We start from the raw sequence: 23720 nt of genomic DNA on the forward strand, positions 1-23720 counted from the left end.
ATTCCTGACATGTAATCATAGTAAAAATTCCCTGTCTTAAGTCAGTTAGGATCACCACTATTTTAAAAATGTGAAATGTCAGAATAATAGTAGAGAGAACTATTTATTTCAGCTTTTAATTCTTTCATCACATTCCCAGTGGGTCAGAAGTTTGCATACACTCAATTAGTATTTGGTTGCATTGCCTTTAAATTGTTTAACTTGGGTCAAACGTTTTGGGTAGCCTTCCACAAGCTTCTCACAATAAGTTGGGTGAATTTTGGGCCATTCCTCCTGATAGAGCTGGTGTAACTGAGTCAGGTTTGTAGGCCTCCTTGCTCGCACACGCTTTTTCAGGTCTACCCACAAATTTTCTATAGGATTGAGGTCAGGGCTTTGTGATGGCCACTCCAATACCTTGACTTTGTTGTCCTTAAGCCATTTTGCCACAACTTTGGAAGTATGTTTGGGGTCAACGTCCATTTGGAAGACCCATTTGCGACCAAGCTTTAACTTCCTGCCTAATGTCTGGAGATGTTGCTTCAATATATCCACATAATTTTCCTACCTCATGATGGCATCTATTTTGTGAAGTGCACCAGTCCCTCCTGCAGCAAAGCACCCCCACAACATGATGCTGCCACCCCCGTGCTTCACGGTTGGGATGGTGATCTTTGGCTTGCAAGCCTCCCCCTTTTTCCTCCAAACATAACGATTTTCATTATGGCCAAACAGTTCTATTTTTGTTTCATCATACCAGAGGACATTTCTCCAAAAAGTACGATCTTTGTTCCCATGTGCAATTGCAAACTGTAGTCTGGCTTTTTTTATGGCGGTTTTGGAGCAGTGGCTTCTTCCTTGCTGAGCGGCCTTTCAGATTATGTCGATAAAGGACTCGGTTTACGTTGGATATAGATACTTTTGTACCTGTTTCCTCCAGCATCTCCACAAGGTCCTTTGCTGTTGTTCTGGGATTGATTTGCACTTTTCGCACTAAAGTACGTTCATGTCTAGGAGACAGATCGCATCTCCTTCCTGAGCGGTATGATGGCTGCGTGGTCCCATGGTGTTTATACTTGGGTACTATTGCTTGTACAGATGAAAGTGGTACTTTCAGTCGTTTTGAAATTACTCCCAAGGATGAACCAGATTGAACCAGAGGTCCAGAGGTCTTTGCTGATTTCTTTTGATTTTCCCATGGTGTCAAGCAGAGAGGCACTGAGTTTGAAGGTAGGCCTTGAAATACATCCACAGGTACACCTCCAATTGACTCAAATGATGTCAATTAGCCTATCAGAAGCTTCTAAAGCCATGACATAATTTTCTGGAATTTTCCAAGCTGTTTAAAGGCACAGTCAACTTCGTGTATGTAAACTTCTGACCCACTGGAATTGTGATACAGTGAATTATAAGTGAAATAATCCGTCTGTAAACAATTGTTGGAAAAATGACCTGTGTCATGCACAAAGTAGATGTCCTAACCGACTTGCCAAAACTATAGTTTGTTATCAAGAAATGTGTGGAGTGGTTGAAAAACGAGTTTTAATGACTTCAACCTAAGTGTATGTAAACTTCCGACTTCAACTGTATGTTTAGCAATTTTGTGGGACAGTACATAGCTAGCTCTCGCGATTCCATTGTTTGCTGAATGCAGTTTTGTGAAAAGTCCTTGCTGATTTTTCAACTGAGAAAGCAACTCTTTCGATGCACTTGCCCTCTGCTCAGAAGACATATTCTTATATTTCTCTTATGCTTCGTTTGGAAGTGTCGGGACAAGTTCATTGTCTACTTTTCTTTGAAATCTTTGAAAACAAATTTTTGCTCAATTTCTAGCTACCTACTATTTGTAACTGTGACGTGTATGTCAGCCTGTCAGTCACTGTCTGTCCTCGTGCAGTTGTTATACGTGCCTTCAAAATAAATGTCCCACAAGCAGTGGGAGTTAAATGATTACACAAAGGCGACTATTCATAGGGCTTTTAATTTGAATAACAAATACTTTTTTCAAAACTACTGTCGCAAATTCTTTATGTGATCTGAGCATGATTCCGCGGGCCGTATTGAATCAGATCGTGGGCCGCATACGGCCCCCGGGCCGGCCTTTGCCCAGGCCTGGTGTAGATGAAGGGGAGGAGACAGGTTAAAGAAGGATTTTTTAAGCTTTGAGACATGGATTGTGTATGTGTGCCATTCAGAGGGTGAATGGACAAGACAAAAGATTTAAGTGCCTTTGAAGGGGGTATGGTGGTAGGTGCCAGGTTTGTGTCAAGAACTGTAACGCTGCTGGGATTTTCACATTCAACAGTTTCCCGTGTGTTTCAAGAATGGTCCACCAGCCAACTTGACACAACTGTGAGAAGCATTAGAGTCAACATGGGCCAGCATCCCTGTCGAACGCTTTCGACACCTTGTAAAGTCCATGCTCCGACAAATTGAGGCTGTTCTGAGGGCAAAATGGGGGAGGGGGTGCAACAAACCTGTTTCGTGGGATGTCACGTTCACTATTCATAGATAGTGAATGTCTCAACTATCTCCCCTTCTTCGCCGACTTGCTAATTTACTGCTTCTGGACTCAAAGTGGACAAATTAATTTTCTCTCATTTCTATTTATTTTTATTTTTTTTGGTGTAGGATTCATATTTTTTCTCCTTCTCAGTCACTCTCCTGTCTCTCTACCTCAGTCTCTCTGGCCAGTGTGGGAGAAACTTGCGACCATGGCGGCTCCAAACCTAGCTAAAGACACAGCTACAAACCCAGACGGGAGGGATTTGAGCCCTGTGGACTTCATCCAGCTGCAGCAGTACATGGAATGTGAGTGCCATTTTTAATTAAAAGGAAAGGTGGGTCAGATACAATGCTAATACCATACTTCTAGAATTAACTTCAACAGTCTGTGGCTCTAGGTCTAATGAACCCGACGAAGACCTAGTTGGGTAAAAATGTTATCCTATTGAATACTTGGGAACCACTACCAGGAGGTGGAATATTATTTCATCGTTTTGATGTCTTCACTATTATTCTACAATGTAGAAAATAGTAAAAATAAAAATCCTTGAATGTGTCCAAACTTTTGACTGCTACAGTATACCTAATTCTTTCACACCAGATACAAACATACACATACAAACAACATCTTACGGAGGCACACAAACAACGACTATATCTCATCTGCCCACACCCTCATGCTCATCCTCATGATTCTGCTGTTGTGCTATAGAATTTGTGAAATTTGTCTTTTGAATAAGACATTATATACGTTAGTTTATACTGGATTAAGGGTACATTTTTGTTAACTGTAATTTCGTTAGTTATACTCCAACATTTGGTATTTTATTAGGATCCCCATTAGGGATGCACAATATATCGGTGAACATATCGGAATTGGCCGATATTAGCTAAAAATGCCAACATCGGTATCGACCGATGTCTAGTTTAACGCCGATGTTAAAAACCGATGTCAAAACTACCATGCATACCTATATAACATAGGTACATGACGTAATAACGCCATGTAAAATTTTGCGCTACACGTGCAACACAGCATTCCTAACCTAGCCCACACAATGTCTGCTGTGTGGATTGAGCAGTCAACAAGTCGAGCAGTCATTTTGAAGAGTAAGAACATTTCAGCGAGACAACTCAAAGGTGAAAACCATTAACGCCAAAATAATGGTATTTATTGCCCTTGACATTCAATTGTTCTCTGTCGTGGCTTTCGTTGACTGGTCGAGCACCAGTACACACTAACAAGTGCGCTATTTTTCAGATGTTGCCCTACTGGAGTTACACAGTAATAGCGTCACTGCTATTTGCTTCACGACATACATACTATGGAACACTGTTTAGGTCTTTGCGTGTCAAAAAAGATACAGTAGCACTGTCAAAGCTGTACAAAAAAGTCTGCAAACACCGGCCACAAACGATGTGTTTACAAAACCGCATTGGTAATAAAGCATCATTTGTTCGACCGCAACTTCTGGGGTAGCTAGCTTTAGCTTGGTACCTAGCTGGCATCAATACAACCAGCCTGAAAACAATGACCAGTAGAAACTGCAGTCATTTTCATTATTCTTAGCAATGATTTAGGAATCCTTGTGAGTAAGTATTAGCTAGGTTGCCACTTGTTGTTCGGCTATTGAAATTGAACTTCAGTTCATGAAAATAAATAGCTAGCCAGCTACTTAACCCTGTTGCTCATAGCTAACATTATAAGATTCAGCTAGCTTCATCTGGCTAGTGAGGCTCGACCGGACCGGGTTATGTGTTATGAAGCCACAATAATGTGTTATGAAGCCACAATAAGAATTAGGCACAATAGTGGAATTTGCAGTTTGCCTTCAAAATAAAAGTATGTAATTGACAGTGATACAAATTAATACAAATAGTAGAATTGTGCCATACTTTTATTTTGAAGGGCAATTGAAAAGTCCACTATTGTGGCTAATCCTTATTGTGGCTATTTTCACATAGATGGGTCCGACCACCATTAATAAAATAAGAACTGTCTTATAAATTAGGGTAATTTTAGATGATGACACCTAGCTATACAGCTACTGAAACTGATTATGTCGTGTTATTTGACACGTCAAATAGTGTTATGCATATTTTTTGACACGCAAAGACCCAAATGGCGTTCCATAGAAATCCTGGTTGAGAATGAAATGACTGAACAACGAAACAGCACAGCAAGTAAGTGAAATAAATAGGTTTTGATTATGTTTTACTGGTAATGGGGACGTAAATGCCAGCAAAATAACTTTTTGGTCAGTGTGGTGTGTGTGTGTGTGTAACCTTTTATTTAACTAGGCAAGTCAGTTAAGAACAAATTATTATTTACAATGACGTCCCGGACGACCCTGGGCCAATTGTGCGCCGCCCTATGGGACTCCCAATCACGGCTGGATATGATCCAGTCTGGATTCAAACCAGGGACTGTAGTGACGCCTCTTGCACTGAGATGCAGTGCCTTAGATCGCTGCGTCCATGTGTGTGTGTTAACTATTTTGTACTAGAATGCTTAAAAGGCAGCTAAAATTTTAAATATCGTTTATCGGTATCTTTTTTTGGGGCAAGGAAAATAGCGGATATCGGTATCGGCCAAAAGTGTCATATCGGTGCATCACTAATCCCCATTAGCTGTTGCAAAAGAAGCAGCTACTATTCCTGGAATCACACAAAACATGAAACATGACATAATACAGAACAATATACAAGAACAGCTCAAGGACAGAACTATATAAATGTTTTGTTAAAAGGCACACGTAGCCTACATATCAATGCATACACACAAACTATCTATGTCAAATAAGGGAGAGACGTTCTGCCGTGAGGTGTTACTTTCAGTTTTTTTTATTTGAGCAATATGAGATGGAACGGAGTTCCATGCAATAATGGCTCTATATAATACTGTACACTTTCTTGAATTTGTTCTGGATTTGGGGACTGTGAATAGACCCATGGTGGCATGTCTTGTGGGATAAGTGTGTATGTCAGAGCTGTGTGTAAGTTGACTATGCAAACAATTTGGGATTTTCAACACATTGTTTCTTATAAAAATAATTGATGCAGTCAGTCTCCTCAACTCTTAGCCAAGAGAGACTGGCATGCATAGTATTTATATCAACCTTCTGATTACAATGCAGAGCAAAACATGCCGCTCTGTTCTGGGCCAGCTGCAGCTTAACTAGGTCTTTCCTTGCAGCACTGGACCACACGACTGAACAATAATCAAGATTAGACAAAACTAGAGCCTGCAGGACTTGCTTTTTGGAGTGAGGTGTCAAAAAAGCAGAGCATCTCTTTATTACGGACAGAGCTCTCCCCATCTTTACAACCATTGAATCGATATGTTTTGACCATGACAGTTTACAATCTAAGGTAACGCCAAGTAAGTCTCCTCAACTTGTTCAACAGCCACACCATACATTACCAGATTCAGCTGAGGTCTAGAACTTAGGCAGTGATTTGTACCAAATACAATGCTCTTAGTTTTAGAGATGTTCAGGACCAGTTTATTACTGGCCACCCATTCCAAAACAGACCAACTCTTTGTTAAGGGTTTCAGTGACTGTGGTTGCTGATGCCTATATGGTTGAATCATCAGCATACATGGACACACATGCTTTATTTAATGCCAGTGGCAGGTCATTGGTAAAAATAGAAAAGCGTAGAGGGCCCAGAGAGCTGCCCTGCGGTACACCAAACGTTACATGATTGACATTAGAGAAGCTTCCATTAAAGAAAACCCTTTGAGTTCTATTAGATAAATTGCCATATTGTGGATTAAGAGTTGAGGTTGAAAAGCCATAACACATACACTACCGGTCCAAAGTTTTTGAACACCTACTCATCCAAGGGTTTCTCTTTATTTTTTACTATGTTCTACATTGTAGAACAATAGTGAAGACATCAAAACTATGAAATAACACATATGGACTCATGTAGTAACCAAAAAAGTGTTAAGCAAATCCAAATATATTTTATATTTGAGATTCTTCAAATATCCACCCTTTGCCTTGATGACCAAACTTTTCACTGGTACTGTATAAAAAAAGGAATACTTGGGGAGCATTATACCAGACAGTGTGGATGTACTTTTTGTCCTAAATTATCCTCTCTAATCCAGAATGCACCTTGAACCAGTGTTTTTATGGATGTTCTCATACTACTCAACTAAATCTCGGGGTAATGTTCCAAGATGGTGAACAGGGAGACTGCATGAAAGGGTACTGCTCCCTTGCCTCACTGGAGTTTCATATAGTCAATCAAATTTCAAACAAATGTATTTTATAAAGCCCTTTTTACATCAGCAGTTGTCACAAAGTGCTTTAGAGTTACCCAGCCTAAAACCTCGAAGAGCTGCACTAGAATGGAACCCAAAAGGCAGAGGTTTTTAGATCTTTGAGGGACATGTATTTTGCCTGTCAGACGTCCTGTGTATTTGTTTGATTTATATTACATCTTCTGCTGGTGGTTTACGTACTGAATCTTTGACCCTGTTGTAAATTGATTTTCAAAGGGATTGTTGCCAAAATGTACATGTATTTTATCTTTTAGGCTTTTCTGCCTGTCCCATATCTGGCTTCTCTTTATATGCTTGTATCCCCTGTGTTGACTTTCAGTATTGTCCTCTATGCAGATGGCAGTCTGAGAGTGAAAGATGTGATGAAAGAGTTCCATGCAGGCGGGCGGTTGGTCCAGTACAGATTTGGAGAGGTGAGCTTCAAGAGGGTCCTTTCCAACCATGGCCCATCCTTCTGCCAGCACACTATGTTGACTTGAGATTACACAACACAACCCTTGTTGTCTCTGATGTACTGTTCTGTTTGGAATCTCAGCGAATCGATGCAGTTGGCTTCTCTTTGTTCCTCAAGACCTACCTGGAGGCGGATGACTTCCCTGCTGATTTCTGCCAACGCCTTTTCCACTACTTCCAGAATGCAGAGCGAGACGTTTATATGAGGAGCCCTCCACCCAAAGGGGGTGAGCCCCACCATCCCAACTCTTTTGTATTATTACTGTGTATGACATACAGTATAATATAATGTATATGATATGTCTTACTTATACCTTCAATATCCATCAATTGCTCTTAAAAAGTGACCGCATTGATGTGAACATTCATGAGTTTACGATATGTTATACTTTGATGCATACTGTATTCTGGCTCTCTGCTTGATTATGGGTCTAAGTTGATATGATACAGTACGTTCGGAAAGTATTCAGACCCCTTGACTTTTTCCACATTCCACATTTTTAATACATTTATGAATGTTTTTTTTAATCATCAATCTACACACAATAGCCCATAATGACAAAACAAAAACAGGTTTCTAGAAAGTAAAAAAAAAAAACGGAAATATTACATCTACATAAGTATTCAGATCCTTTACTCAGTACTTTTTTTAAGCATCTTTGGCAGCGATTACAGCCTTGAGTATTCTTGGGTGTGACGCTACAAGCTCGGCACACCTGTATTTGGGGAGTTTCTCTAATTCTTCTCTGCAGATCCTCTCAAGCTCTGTCAGGATGGGGAGAGTCGCTGCACAGCTATTTTCAGGTCTCTCCAGAGATGTTTAACCGGGTTCAAGTCCCAGTTCTGGCTGGGCCACTCACGGACATTCAGACACTTGTCCTGAAGCCACTCCTGCGTGTGATTAGGGTTGGCTGTGTGATTAGGGTCGCTTGGCATTCAGGCCATAGAGTTCCATCTTGGTTTCATCAGACCAGAGAATCTCTTTTCTCATCGTCTGAGAGTCTTTAGGTGCCTTTTGGCAAACTCCAAGCGGGCTGTCATTTGCCTTTTACTGAAGAGTGGCTTCCTTCTGGTCACTCTAACATAAAGGCCTGATTGGTGGAGTGCTGCAGAGATGGTTGTCCTTCTGGAGGTCCTCCCATCTTCACAGAGGAACTCTGGTGTTCTGTCAGTGACCATCAGGTTATTGGTTACCTCCCTGAACAAGGCCCTTCTCCCCTGATTGCTCAGTTTGGCCCGAACAGCCTGCTCTAGGAAGAGTCTTGGTGGTTCCAAACTTCCTCCATTTAAGAATGTTGGAGGCCACTGTGTTCGTAGGGACATTTTTTGGTACCCTTCCCCAGATCTGTGCCTTGAAACAATTCTGTCTCGGAGCTCTATGGACAATTCCTACGACCTCGTGGCTTGATTTTTGCTCTGACATGCACTGTCACCTGTGGGACCTTATATAGACAGGTGTGTGCCTTTCCAAATCATGTTCAATCAATTGAATTTACCACAGGTGGACTCCAATCAAGTTGTAGAAACATCTCAAGGATGATCAATGGAAACAGGATGCAACGGAGCTCAATTTCGAGTCTCATAGCAAAGGGTCGGAATACTTATGTAAATAAAGTATCTGTTTGAATTTTTTATACATTTGCAAAAATATCTAAACCTGTTTTCGCTTTGTCATTATGGGGTATTATGTGTAATCTATTTTAGAAAAAGGCTGTAACGTAACAAAATGTGGAAAAAGTCAAGGGTTCTGAATGCACTTTATATAAGTTCCAATTGCTAAACATCTGAATAAACTCCTGGTTTTGTCTCTCAGGTGGAGTGTACCTCAAAGATGTGTCTTGTTACTTCTCTGTGTTGGAGGAGGGACAGCCGCGAGACAAACTGGAATGTGAGTACTGTCTTTTCACCAATGGAATTCTGTGTGATAGTTTGTATTCCATGATGGTTTGATCTTTTAGCTGTTTTCAATTGACCAGTGAGGAGAGATAAGTAGAGTGAAAACAAAAAGGATTTGTTATTGATTTACTCATTTCATCACCTGTTGTGCTTTCAGTTACTTTCAAACTTTATGACAAAGATGGCAACGGACTCCTGGACAGCTCAGTAAGTGACTGAAATGTACTTTCTGTATTATGAATACATTCTACTCTCATTTTAAATCAAGGTGATGTAGTGAACAGTAGGAGTTGTGAAAGAACAAACTGTGGTTTTACTCTCAATAAGGAAGTGGATCGGATCATCACCCAGATGATGCGTGCGGCAGATTACCTGGGTTGGGACGTGACAGAACTCAGACCGGTAAGACATCCACTTAAATGCCTGTCAACTATCCTTATGGGAATACTCACTGGGTCTTATATTCAAGCAAAACGTTCACCAGAGGGGTATACTACAAAGCAGGATCAAGGAGGTGGCCAGCTAACTTGACTAAATATTCCGAAATCATTTTTTTAAAAGATAATCTTGAAATGGGCATAGTCTAATTGACTCAACAACCAAAAAATGCATATCTTAGTTTAGCTTTCTTAATGAATCAGAAAATCAACAGTTACTTCTGGTTGTTTATAATGATTGCTGGCTATAGCTTATTGATCCTGCTTTGTAGTATACCCCTCAGGGTTCAGCGAAGGGTAAACAACAGTGTTGATGTTGGAATTATTATGCCTTTCTTTTTGATTGACGGGGCAAACATTATTTTCATGGAAAGAATTAGACCACATTAATCTAAATACACACTCTCTCAAATTGTTTTGTCTCACCCCAGTAATCTAGTTAGTGGTCTTGATTGAATTGGGCCCAACGCCCCCACCCAGAACCCAGTTACAGTCCTTGTGCAAGTTTCTGGTTAGAGAGTTGTAGTGATTAGCGATGAGAGACTAATGTTAACAGTATTTAGGTACAACACTGCATGTTGCTTACACTTGACATTCCATCAATTCTAATTATCAAAAAAGAGATTACAGAGATTATCAGATAAGAGATTGCATACTTAATATTTGTCAGGTTAGAGTTTGTTCTGCAAGTTAAATTCTATTTAATCTACAAAATTAAATCTGAAGTGATGTCTATACATGGAAATTAAGCTTCCAATGAATTAAGATAAGTGAGTCCAAAATTAGATAAAATGTCATTTGGTTTGAAGGTTGATGTTCTGGTTATAGACTTTGGTTCTATAGGGCTAACACCTGGCAGCAGCGCAGAGAGACTTGTATTGTGATTGGTCAGGAACCAGGATCAGTGGGAGTCTAACTACTCCGATTGGTCCCTAAGGTGCTGAAGGACATGATGACGGCGATGGATGCTGACAGCAGTGGAGCGGTGACCCTGCAGGAGTGGATCCAGGGAGGGATGAACAACGTGCCCCTGTTGGTGCTGCTGGGACTCAAGGCAAGAAGCACTAACAGCCAGACTCTGACTCATCTGGTTAACTCAATCAGTATACATGATTCAGCACGTGACAATAGACTCCTTATGCTATGGGCTGTATGGTTCAACTACTGTACATCTCAATAAAGCTTTATTCAATTTTGTTTAGATGATACTTTTAAATGTCACCCCAAAGTTATGTCTTATCTTGTCCCTGTCTTATCCAAAAATCTATATATTTACGGCCCTTAGACTTTGTTGGCAATACTGTATCAGAAATAAGTCTGCACACATACAAATGGTACTTGTTTGGATTGGCGTGCTGTTTACTTTACCATGCTGTTAGTCGCTTCAGAGGCACAGCCACGGTGTCTCCCTTTCCATGAGTCTACAATGCAAGAGAGACTACTCTGCTGTTTACATTAGTTGTTAACAAAGGCCCTGCCCCTCTTTTTTCTTTCTCTCGCTCTCTCTCTCTCAGTTCTCTCTCTCTCCTTCCCCTCTCTCGCTCTCTCTCTACCTCTCTCTCTCTCTCTCTCTCTCTCTCTCTCTCTCTCTCTCTCTCTGTTCTCTCTCTCTTTTCTCTCAGTTTCTCTCTCTCTCTCTCTCTTTCCCCTCTCTCTCTCTCTCTCTCTCTCTCTCTCTCTCTCTCTCCTCTCTCAGATGGCAGAGAGGGATGGGCAGCACATCTGGAGGATGAAGCACTTCAACAAGCCTGTGTACTGCAACGTGTGTCAGAGCATGCTGCTGGGCCTCAGGAAACAGGGCCTCTGCTGCACCTGTAATAGCTCTATACCGTCACAAGGGGGCAACCTCTGTCTCATATTCATAGATATACTTAGACTGAAGTTCTGAGTGTCTGAGTAGAGACTGTAGTTCTGTTGTCACTGACTGAAGTGTGGTCCTTGAGAGCTACAGTGTACAGGCCTTAGGGCATACATGCTTTTGTCCCAGCCCAACAACTGACACACGTGATTCAACTAACCAAGTTCTGTATGAGTAGTTGATTCCGGTGTGTTAGTGCTGGGTTAGAATAAAAGCTTGCACATCCTATAGCTCATCTGGACCAGGGTTAGTGACCACTGCTGTAGTTCTTTATTCCCCATTGGTTCCCTGATTGCTACACAGATCTGTACCATATGCTACTCAAACCTAAGCCTAGTAGGGAAACACGATAACAAAAAAACACGATAACATTTTCAAAAAGAAATGCTTAACAGTGGCCTTGTTCTTCTCTCCCCCTCAGTGTGCAAGTACACTGTCCATGGTCACTGTGCCAACAAGAACCCTGGTCCATGTGCCTGCACCTTTGTTAAATCCAAAAAACAGATTGGGGTGAGCCTTAATAGAGTTCTGTTTCACATTTCATTCCAGAATCATGATTTTAGACCTGAGACCCTCATTTTGATTCATCTGCACACCTGATCATAGTCATGTCCTTTTCAAGAGGGTGTATGCAGTCAGCAAAATCTTGCCCTGGTGGCTATAGTGTTCATATGTGTTTGTGGATGTTGTCCCTCTGTCTGTCTGCTCCAGATTCCAGCTCACGGCTGGGTCAGTGCTGACTGTGACTCCAGTAAGTGTCACTTCTGCAACAAGAAGATCAAGACCCTGGCAGGGAAGCATTGCGTGTGGTGCCAACAGATGGTAAGTGTGTGTGCATTTACATTCTTGGCTGTATGTGTACACATATGCTGCCACTAGTCTTTGCAATGAATGTCTCGTTTTAGCGCCATGACGACTGTGTCAACTTCGGGTCATCATCGTGCGACTGCGGGTCGCTAAGAGACCACATTCTGCCACCGTGGGCCATATACTCATCCTCCAAGGTCAGCCATTGAACCCACGACAAGCCCATGACTCCATTCCATAAGAGTTGCAAATGAAGTCACACTGTTTATAGCATTCAGGCTATGCTTCAGCTAAAAGCAAAAAAATTTGGCAGATTTTTTTGTCACCCAATAATCCTACAGTATGTGTCAAATGTGTATATCCCTTGCTATGCTCCTAACCCTCTCTGTTTCTGAAGAAGGATGAAGAAGGAAGGAGTAGTTCCATGGAGGACACTAACCTGGAGGACATCACCCCAGACGGGCACATTCTGCAGGTAGGGTCCTCTTAGTTCCACTGACAGGGACACCGTACCATCTACTTCACACACACTACTGGCCCTATCCCAGGGCTGCCCAACCCTCTTCCCGGAGATCTACCGTCCTGTGGGTTTTCAGTCCAACCCTAATTTAACACACCTGATTCTACTTATTAGCTGCTTAACAAGACCTTAACTAGCTGAATCGGATACGCTAAATTAGGGTTGGACTGAAAACCTTCAGGACAGTAGATCTCCAGGAAGAGAGTTGGCAGCCCTGTCCTATCCATTAGCATGTGCTTTAACATAAATGTGTGAAAGCCAGTAATGCATTTTTATTTGCTATGGATCTGCTTCTGTCACTCTTATTGACTGCAATTGTATTGTGCTGGCTGCTGCATGGCATGCACACCAGTGCATGCACACGTTAATCTTATCTCCTCCCCATCTCTCTCTGCAGATTGCTCCTATTCCAGACACCCACCCTCTCCTGGTGTTTGTGAACCCAAAGAGTGGAGGGAAGCAGGGGGAGAGGTAAGGGCAGATCAGGACAGACATCATAAAACATTTCCTAGCCTGCACTAATGTACTCCTGTGAGTGAATGTCATGTATTTTTCAGAGTGCTGAGGAAGTTTCAGTATCTACTGAACCCACGGCAGGTCTACAACCTCTCCAATGGAGGCCCTGGACCAGGGTAACTACACGTACAGGTTGATCAGGGGTGGGAGGTGGGAAAGTGGACTGTTTGTGGACTGTTATGTTATTGTTATGACAGCATTATGTTTCCCTTATGACAGTGGGTATATGGTTTCTTAATCCTTTTTTATGGGATATTATATTCATTGGTATTATAAACTTGGTGGGTCGAGCCCTGAATGCTGATTGGCTGACAGCCATGGTATATCCGACCGTATACCACATGTATGACAAAACATGTATTTTTACTGGTCTAATTACTTTGGTAACCAGTTTATAATAGCAATAAGGCAATAAGGAAGAACAGCCCTTAGTCGTGGTATATTGGCCATATACCACACCCCCTTGGGCCTTATTGCTTAATTATAGTATGCTTTTTCTCTATGTGGTTTGGGAAAGGTCACTAAAAGTACTTTGTGACAACTGCTGATGTAAAAAAGGGGCTTTATAAATAGTTTTGATTGATTTAATGTGTATGTGTATCCATATCAGACTGCACTTCTTTCGGAACCTTCATGACTACAGGATCCTGGTGTGTGGTGGAGACGGCACAGTCGGCTGGATTCTAGATGCTATAGGTGTGGGTTGCTTCCTGTCCCCTCAGAGGTTCATGAACAGTAGTCAAGGTATCTGGGGTTCTCTAAAGCTGAACAATGGCTGCCTCTGTGTGTTCTCAGACAAAGCTGACCTGCCGGTGCGTCCCCCAGTGGCGGTCCTGCCACTTGGCACAGGGAACGACCTTGCTCGCTGCCTCCACTGGGGAGGAGGTAAGGGCTGTGTTTAACATAATGGGGGGTGTCCTAAATTGCACCCTATTCTCTATGTAGTGCACTACTTTTGACCAGGGCCCATAGGGAATACTTTGCTATTTAGAATGCATCCCATGGCTTTGGATAAAAGGAAGGTACCCCAAAATAAACGCTAATCATGTGTTTCTCTTGTGTAAACCCTCTGTGTCCATGGAAACCCCTGCAGGTTACGAGGGCACAGATCTCAGAGAGATTCTGAAGGAGGTCGAGGAGAGCTCGTTGGTTCCTATGGACCGCTGGAGTGTGCAGGTGATTTCACAGGACCCCCAGGAGATAGGAGACCCTGTGCCCAACGAGATCATCAATAACTACTTCTCTATTGGCGTGGTGAGTGACGACCTTGGGGTCATAGAGCCTGCTGATTGGATAATGTACAGACTCCAACAGTCAATCACCTGTATGTCTCTCTTAACTGCCTTATCCTGCCTGTCAGTTTTGGTAGTTTGTTTGCAGCAATAAGAAGACATGAGCAGACTGGTAAGACAAATCACAATCACAGTGACATCTGTGAGTGATGTCAGGCCCTACACCCAAACAAGGGCACTGCGTTCATCCACCTCTGGCCTGCTCGCCTCCCTACCTCTGAGGAAGTACAGTTCCCGCTCAGCCCAGTTAAAACTGTTCGCTGCTCTGGCACCCCAATGGTGGAACAAACTCCCTCACGACGCCAGGTCAGCGGAGTCAATCACCACCTTCCGGAGACACCTGAGACCCCACCTCTTTAAGGAATACCTAGGATAGGATAAAGTAATCCTTCTAACCCCCCCCCCCCCCCCCCCCCCTTAAAAGAGTTAGATGCACTATTGTAAAGTGGTTGTTCCACTGGATATCATAAGGTGAATGCACCAATTTGTAAGTCGCTCTGGATAAGAGCGTCTGCTAAATGACTTAAATGTAATGTAAATGTAATGTAAATGATGTAGCTTCAGTGCCTTCGGAAAGTATTCAGACCCCTTGACTTTTTCTACATTTTGTTAGGTTATAGCCTTATTCTAAAATTGATTAAATTGTTTCCCCCCCCCTCAATCTACACACAATACCCCATAATGACAAAGCAAAAACAGTTTTTTAGATATTTTTGCTGATTTATTAAAAATGAACTGAAATATCACATTAATTACATAAGTATTCAGACCCTTTACTCAGTACTTTGTTGAAGCAACGTTGGCAGCGATTACACCCTCGATTCTTCTTGGGTATAACGCTACAAGCTTGACACACCTGTATTTGGGGGGGTTCTCCCATTCTTCTCTGCAGACCCTCTCAAGCTCTGTCAGGTTAGATGGGGAGTGTCGCTGCACAGCTATTTTCAGGTCTCTCCAGAGATGTTCGAACGGGTTCAAGTCCGGGCTCTGGCTGGGCCACACAAGGACATTCAGAGACTTGTCCCGAAGCCACTCCTGCGTTGTCTTAGCTGTGTGCTTATGGTCGTTGTCCTGTTGGAAGGTGAACCTTTTCCCCAGTCTGAGGTCCTGAGCACTCTGGAGCAGGTTTTCATCAAGGATCTCTCTGTAGTTTGCTCCGTTGATCTTTGCCTCGATCCTGACTAGTCTCCCAGCACCTGCTGAAAAACATCCCCACAGCATGATGCTGCCACCACCATGCTTCACCGTAGGGATGGTGCCAGGTTTCCTCCAGACGAGACACTTGGCATTCAGGCCAAAGAGTTGAATCTTGTTTTCAACAGATCAGAGAATCATGTTTCTCATGGTCTGAGAGTCTTTAGGTGGCTTTTGGCAAACTCCAAGCAGGCTGTCATGTGCCTTTGACTGAGGAGTGGCTTCCGTCTGTCCACTCTACCATGAAGGCCTGATTGATGGAGTGCTGCAGAGATGGTTGTCCTTCTGGAAGGTTCTCCCATCTCCACAGAGGAACTCTAGAGCTCTTGTCAGAGTGACCATCAGGTTCTTGGTCACCTCCCTGACCAAGGCCCTTCTCCACCGATTGCTCAGTTTGGCCGGGCGGCCTGCTCTAGGAAGAGTCTTGGTGGTTCCAAACTTATTCAATTTGAGAATGATGGAGGCCACTGTGTTCTTGGGGACCTTCAATGCTGCAGACACTTTTTGGTACCCTTCCCCAGATCTGTGCCTCGACAAAATCCTGTCTCGGAGCTCTACGGACAATACCTTCAACATTGCTTGTTTTTTGCTCTGACATATACTGTCAACTGTGGGACCTTATATAGACAGGTGTGTGCCTTTCCAAATCATGTCCAATCAATTGAATTTACCACAGGTGGACTCCAATCAAGTTGTAGAAACATCTCAAGGATGATGAATGGAAACAGGATGCACCAGAGCACAATTTCAAGTCTCATAGCAAAGGGTCTGAATACAGTTGAAGTTGAAATTTAAAGTCTGAAGTTTACATACACTTAGGTTGGAGTCATTAAAATTCGTTTTTCAACCACAAAGTTCTTGTTAACAAACTATAGTTTTGGCAAGTCGGTTAGGACATTTACTTTGTGCATGACACAAGTAATTTTTCCAACAATTATTTACAGATAGATTATTTCACTTATAATTCACTGTATCACAATTCCAGTGGGTCAGAAGTTTACATACACTAAGTTGACTATGCCTTTAAACAGCTTGGAAATTTTCAGAAAATGATGTCATGGCTTTAGGACCATCTGATAGGCTAATTGACATAATTTGAGTCAATTGGAGGTGTGCCTGTGGATGTATTTCAAGGCCTACCTTCAAGCTCAGTGCCTATTCGCTTGACATCATGGGAAAATCTAAAGAAATCAGCCGTCATACCACTCAGGAATGAGACGCGTTCTGTCTCCTAGAGATGAACGTACTTTGGTGCGAAAAGTGCAAATCAATCCCAGAACAACAGCAGAGGACCTTGTGAAGATGCTGGAGGAAACAGGTACAAAAGTATCTATATCCACAGTAAAACGAGTCCTATATCGACATAACATGAAAGGCCGCTCAGCAAGGAAGAAGCCACTGCTCCAAAACCGCCATAAAAAATCCAGACTACGGTTTGCAACTGCACATAGGGACAAAGATCGTACTTTTTGGAGAAATGTCCTCTGGTCTGATGAAACAAAAATAGAATTGTTTGGCCATAATGACCATTGTTATGTTTGGAGGAAAAAGGGGAAGGCTTGCAAGCGGAAGAACACCATCCCAACCGTGAAGCACGGGGGTGGCAGCATCATGTTGTGGGGGTGCTTTGCTGCAAGAGGGACTGGTGCACTTCACAAAATAGATGGCATCATGAGGGAGGAAAATTTGGTGGATATATTGAAGCAACATCTCAAGACATCAGGCAGGAAGTTAAAGCTTGGTCGCAAATGGGTCTTCCAAATGGACAATGACCCCAAACATACTTCCAAAGTTGTGGCAAAATGGCTTAAGGACAACAAAGTCAAGGTATTGGAGTGGCCATCACAAAGCCCTGACCTCAATCCCATAGAAAATGTGTGGGCAGAACTGAAAAAGTGTGTGCGAGCAAGGAGGCCTACAAACCTGACTCAATTACACCAGCTCTGTCAGGAGGAATGGGTCAAAATTCACCCAACTAATTGTGGGAAGCTTGTGGAAGGCTACCCAAAACATTTGACCCAAGTTAAACAATTTAAAGGCAATGCTACCAAATACTAATTGAGTGTATGTAAACTTCTGACCCACTGGGAATGTGATGAAAGAATTAAAAGCTGATATAAATCATTCTCTCTTCTATTATTCTGACATTTCACATTCTTAAAATAAAGTAGTGATCCTAACTGACCTAAGACAGGGAATTTTTACTCGGATTGAAGGTCAGGAATTGTGAAAAACTGAATTTAAATGTATTTGGCTAAGGTGTATGTAAACTTCTGACATAAGGTATCTGTTTTGAATTTTTTATACATTTGTAAAAAAAAATATATATATATGTTTTCACTTTGTCATTTTGGGATATTTTGTGTAGATTGCTGAGATTTTTATTTAATCCATTTTAGAATAAGGCTGTAACATAACAAAATGTGTAAAAAGTCAAAGGGTCTGTCTGAATACTTTCCGAAGGCACTGATGTGACTGTGATTTTTCTTGTCATTGTGCTCTTGTTTTCTTATTGTTACAAATTGCCCTTTTGTGGTGATAAAGATTTATTGAACACATGTAAATGCTACAATGTGTTAATTGACAGGATGCCTCCATTGCTCACCGTTTTCACTCCATGAGGGAGAAGCACCCTCAAAAGTTCAACAGCAGGTGAGAGTGACTGAAAGGTCAAGGATCAAACAAAGAGTGTTGAGTGTGAAGAGTGAAAAATCTGTTATGGCTGGGTGTGATTTTGTTTATCTCTGAGCACTGACCCAAAACAATGTGCTTTTTGTTTTCTCTGCAAGGATGAAGAACAAACTGTGGTATTTTGAGTTTGCCACCTCTGAGACCATCTCTGCCTCCTGCAAGAAGCTAAAGGAGTGTCTCAGCATTGAGGTGAACACTGAAGAGTCTTGAATCCTAGTTATTTTAGTTTGTGGTTAAATGGATCTTACCATAGTTTAAGTGTACAGTGTTGTGAAAAAATATTTGCCCCCTTTCTAATTTTCTCTACTTTTGCATATTTTTTATACTGAATGTTAGCAGATCTTCAACCAAAACCTAATATTAGATAAAGGGAACCTGAGTGAACAAATATCACCGTTCATATTTCATAAACAAAGTTATGTAAAACCCAATGCCCTTGTGTGAAAAAGTAATTGCCCCCTTACACTCAATAACTGGTTGAGCCACCTTTAATTTTAAATTTGTTTCTTTTTAGATATTTTCATGTAGACTATTGTGTGTTTTGGATCATTGTCTTGTTGCATGACCCAACTGCACTTTAGCTCACAAACGGATGGCCTGACATTCTCCTGTAGAATTCTCTGATACAGAGGAGAATTCATGGTTCCTTCCATTAATGCAAGTCTTCCCGGTCCCGAGGCAGCAAAGCATCCCCAAACCATCACACTACCACCACCATGCTTGACTGTTGGTATAAGGTTCTTACTATGGAATGCAGTGTTTGGTTTTCGCCAGGCATAATGGGACCCATGTCCACTTGCGACTTTATCATGTAAATCTTGGTGGGGCAAATTCAACATATTTTTTTATGATACATGCCTAAAAGCTAAACAATACATTAATTCCACTATAATGGCGACAAAGGTTACCCACAAACTGTTAGGGCCTACATAAAGCCATCCCAACAGCAGAGCTTTCTTTCAGGACCATGGGGTGAATCCTTACCACCGCTACACCTGGCTATCAGCGGAGCCTTGTCTGGCAGCGAAACAGTTCATTCAGCCTCATTTACTGCCTTTTTAAAAAACATAGCTGAAATGGCTGACTTGCTTAAAAAAATGTGGTTTCTACTGACAATTGAGATGTACAAACTATGGCATAAGGGAACAATGAGCGCATAAGAGGCAATCCGTCATTTCGATTAAGACATTAATGAGCGAGCTAGAACGGACGTAGTCAATATAACTATTTGTTCAGCACTTTTGAAATGTACAGCGACAGAATTCAGCACATGGGCCATTCTTACAGTATTGTCTCTGTACACCAAGTCCGAATCGAAGTATAAATAAAGGGGGAATATAAGCAGACAATGAAAGCTCTTACAATATTCAATGATTACATTTCTCTAAAACAGGCTATAGGCTACATGTGGACCACCAAGTTAGAACAGCAGGCAAAATTAATATTGGGGTGATGCACATGGGCTACTAACATCTTACTACACAACATACACGTAGTATTACTTTCTTAGCTACAGTATACATATCTCCCTGGCATATTACATAATTTATGCAGCAGCTTACAAGACATTTTTGGACTCACCTTGTTGTGCTGTGCTCACTTGAACAGGAAGGTGGCGTGGCAGTCCTTCTTGTGGGTAAATTTTGTCATCAAACTTTGTCATCAATGTCTGGCATTCTCTGGATTTATGGTGCTTTGAAGACAACTGGGATGTTGAATCATGACGTCAGTGATCTTCAGGTCGGAGCTCTAGCAAGGGGCCCGGGTTCCCGACTTGGAATTCTGAGTTGGATGACCATTCAAACCGTATTTTCCCAGTCGGCACTAATTTTTTTCAGAGTTTCCAGTTGTCTTGAACTCACTGAAGTATGAGATTTCCGAGTTTCCAGTTGTTTTGAACGCGTCAGAAGTCATGCTGGATTGACAACATGGCCTATGTATTCAACCTTTTCTGGGCCATGGTGTTGATTGTGAATGTTTATCCTTTTTAAGCTTGGAAAAGAGACCCTTAAACCCAGACTTGGATCACACACCCTCTCCACTGAATAGCAGGCTGGCTATTGATTGCTTTGCAACGCTTGCAGTTAGACACTGATTCCTGAATTTGCGATTTACAACTTGTTGTGTAATGTTTATGGCCGATGAGCACAGATGTGTTTTATCTATAATTTATCTTCATATGAAGAGTATTGAAAAGGATTTGCCAGTAGACTGTCGACTTGATTAATGATGATGACTGCTTGTCTAGCTAAGATTTTGAAAGTATGATGTTGACATGATCAGTCCAATCAAAGCTACGGTAGATATAACGTTATTTGACGTCATTTTATCTGTGGCCAATGACCTTGAGCCTTCTTGGATGGGTACGTCTAATGTAAATCTATGGCAGCACCCAAGGGACTTTAATTTTCGAGCTCTCCCTGTAGATTTTGCGGCGATATAGTGTCCCCATGAGTGACAGAACACTGAGCCAATCACGGCGCAACTAGAGAACATTACTAACCCCTACGCTCTGTATTTCCCGTTGGCTGCCCCACCACCATAGAAAGCACTAAGCTAGGCTGAAACACAGGCAAAATAAATAGCTAAAACAAATATATACAATACCAGTCAAAAGTTTGGACACACCTAATCATTCCAGGGTTTTTCTTTATTTTTACTATTTTCTACATTGTAGAATAATAGTGAAGACATCAAAACTATGAAATAACACATACGGAATCATGTAGTAACCAAAAAAGTGTTAAACAAATCAAAATATATTTGAGATTTGAGATTCTTCAAAGTAGCCACCCTTTGCCTTGATGACAGCTTTGCACACTCTTGGCATTCTCTCAACCAGCTTCATGAGGTAGTAACCTGGAATGCATTTCAATTAACAGTTGTGCCTTGTTAAAAGTTAATTTGTGGAATTTCTTTCCTTCTTAATGCGTTTGAGCCAATCAGTTTTGTTGTGACAAAGTAGGGGTGGTATACAGAAGATAAGCAAAGAGCAAAGAGAAATGACAGTCCATCATTACTTTAAGACATGAAGGTCAGTCAAACAGGAACATTTTAAGAACTTTGAACGTTTCTTCAGGTGCAGTCGCAAAAACCATCAAGCACTATAATGAAACTGGCTCCCATGAGGACCGCCACAGGAAAGGAAGACCCAGAGTTACCTCTGCTGCAGAGGATAAGTTCATTAGAGTTAACTGCACCTCAGAAATTGCAGCCCAAATAAATGCTTCAGAGTTCAAGTAACAGACACATCTCAACATCAACTTTTCAGAGGAGACTGCGTGAATCAGGCCTTCATGGTCGAATTTCTGCAAAGAAACCACTACTAAAGGACACCAATAAGAAGACGAGACTTGCTTGACCCGTCATTTGAATCATGTAGTAACCAAAAAAGTATTAAACAAGATTCTTCAAAGTAACCACCCTTTGCCTTGATGACAGCTTTGCACACTCTGGCATTATCTCAATAAATTTTTTATTTGTAACATGCACCGAATACAGTGAAATGCTTACTTACAATCCCTTCACCAACAATGCAATTTTAAGAAAAATAAGTGTTGAGGAAAAAATAGATAAATAAAAAATAAAAGTAACAAATAATTAAAGATCAGCAGTAAAATAACAATAGCAAGGCTATATACAGTGGGTACCGAGTCAATGTGCGGGGGCACTGGTTAGTCGAGGTAATTGAGGTAATATGTACATGTAGGTAGAGTTAAAGTGACTATGCATAGATAATAAACAGAGTAGCAGCAGCATAAAAGAGGGGGGGCAATGCAAATAGTCTGGGTAGCCATTTGATTAGCTGTTCAGGAGTCTTATGGCTTGGGGGTAGAAGCTATTAAGAAGTCTTTTGTACCTCAACCAGCTTCATGAGGAATGCTTTTCCAACAGTCTAAACACTTGTTGGCTGCTTTTCCTTCACTCTTCGGTCCAACTCATCCCAAACCATCTCAATTGGGTTGAGGTTAGGTGATTGTGGAGGCCAGGTCATCTGATGCAGCACTCCATCACTCTCCTTGGTGAAATAGCCCTTACACAGCCTGGAGGTGTGTTTTGGGTCATTGTCCTGTTGAAAAACAAATGCTAGTCCCACTAAGCGCAAACCAGATGGGATGGCGTATTGCTGCAGAATGCTGTGGTAGGCATGCTGGTCAAGTCTGCCTTGAATTCTAAATAAACCACCGACAGTTGCACCAGCAAAGCACCCCCACACCTCCTCCTCCATGCTTCACGGTGGGAACCACACATGCAGAGATAATTAGTTCACCTCACCTACCAAACACTGCATTCCACAGTAAGAGCCTCATACCATCAGTCAAGCATGGTGGTGGTAGTGTGAAGGTTTGAGGACCTGGAAGACTTGCCTTAATAGACAGAACCATTAATTCTGCTCTGTATCAGAGAATTCTACAGGAGAATGTCAGGCCATCCGTCTGTGAGCTGAAGCTGAAGCGCAGCTGGGTCATGTAGCAAAACAATGATCCAAAACACACAATCAAGTCTACATGAAAATGGCTAAAAAGCAACAAATTTGAAGTTTTGGAATGGTCTGGTCAAAGTCCAGACCTAATCCCAATTGAGATTTTGCGGCAGGACTTGAAACGAGCAGTTCATGCTTGAAAACCCACAAATGTTGCTGAGTTAAACCAGTTCTGCATGCAAGAGTTGGCCAAAATACCTCCACAGCGGCGTGAGAGACTGATCAACAACTACAGGAAGCATTTGGTGGCTGTCATTGCAGCTAAAGGTGGCACAGCCAGTTATTGGCTGCATTTCAAACTCAAAGTAGACAGCCCTTGGCCCTTAACCCTGAGCCCTATGCTCTTGGGGTAATCCCCGCGGCCATATTTGTAAATAAGTTAGAAATTGTGCTAATAATGCACAAATACGTCTCATAAATGTTTAGTTAGCTTTTGGAAATTATAGAAATAAATGTTTTTCCTTCTTCAGAAGTAGCTAGGCAGGCTAACGTTAGTTAGCTATTTAATTTGCTAGCTATCATAAAGTAGGTGTATATTAATAATTATATAGTTAATATAAGTAGACATGCAATCATAGTTGACTGTAGCGCATATAAATCACCCACAAGCTACCTGTGGCTGAAAACACAATCATCGCGGGATGAACGAGTGGCGAATTTCCGAGCAAACGCGGTCCATTTAAAAATCATTCCTTCCTCCCTCGTCCAGCAAGTGTATACTCGTCAGACATCATGATACGTCATCAGAAGTGTCCACTTCATTTGAGGGCTGAGGGGATAGGGTGTGTCTTT

General features: G+C 41.8%; 1 protein-coding gene across 6 annotated transcripts in view; it reads left to right on the forward strand.

Moving 5' to 3' along the window:
• Window positions 1–23720, forward strand: part of LOC139561683 (diacylglycerol kinase alpha-like) — a 33852-nt gene that overhangs the window by 4378 nt on the left and 5754 nt on the right. For 3 of the 6 annotated variants that reach the window (XM_071378948.1, XM_071378944.1, XM_071378933.1), the window contains exons 2-20: window positions 2661–2790; window positions 7118–7194; window positions 7317–7461; window positions 9048–9122; window positions 9288–9337; window positions 9458–9532; window positions 10505–10621; window positions 11264–11381; window positions 11847–11935; window positions 12137–12247; window positions 12331–12429; window positions 12630–12707; window positions 13150–13223; window positions 13310–13384; window positions 13879–13964; window positions 14064–14153; window positions 14362–14522; window positions 18342–18406; window positions 18544–18634. In XM_071378948.1, coding sequence (XP_071235049.1) covers window positions 2694–2790; window positions 7118–7194; window positions 7317–7461; window positions 9048–9122; window positions 9288–9337; window positions 9458–9532; window positions 10505–10621; window positions 11264–11381; window positions 11847–11935; window positions 12137–12247; window positions 12331–12429; window positions 12630–12707; window positions 13150–13223; window positions 13310–13384; window positions 13879–13964; window positions 14064–14153; window positions 14362–14522; window positions 18342–18406; window positions 18544–18634 — 1773 coding nt within the window. In that variant the 5' untranslated portion in view covers window positions 2661–2693. Of the gene's footprint in view, window positions 1–2660; window positions 2791–7100; window positions 7195–7316; window positions 7462–9047; window positions 9123–9287; window positions 9338–9457; window positions 9533–10504; window positions 10622–11263; window positions 11382–11846; window positions 11936–12136; window positions 12248–12330; window positions 12430–12629; window positions 12708–13149; window positions 13224–13309; window positions 13385–13878; window positions 13965–14063; window positions 14154–14361; window positions 14523–18341; window positions 18407–18543; window positions 18635–23720 lie in introns of those variants that run through there. The other 3 variants (XM_071378951.1, XM_071378956.1, XM_071378963.1) reach the window with 3 other exon arrangements.

The sequence above is a fragment of the Salvelinus alpinus genome, chromosome 2, assembly GCF_045679555.1.
Source record: "Salvelinus alpinus chromosome 2, SLU_Salpinus.1, whole genome shotgun sequence".
NCBI classification, from domain to species: domain Eukaryota; kingdom Metazoa; phylum Chordata; class Actinopteri; order Salmoniformes; family Salmonidae; genus Salvelinus; species Salvelinus alpinus.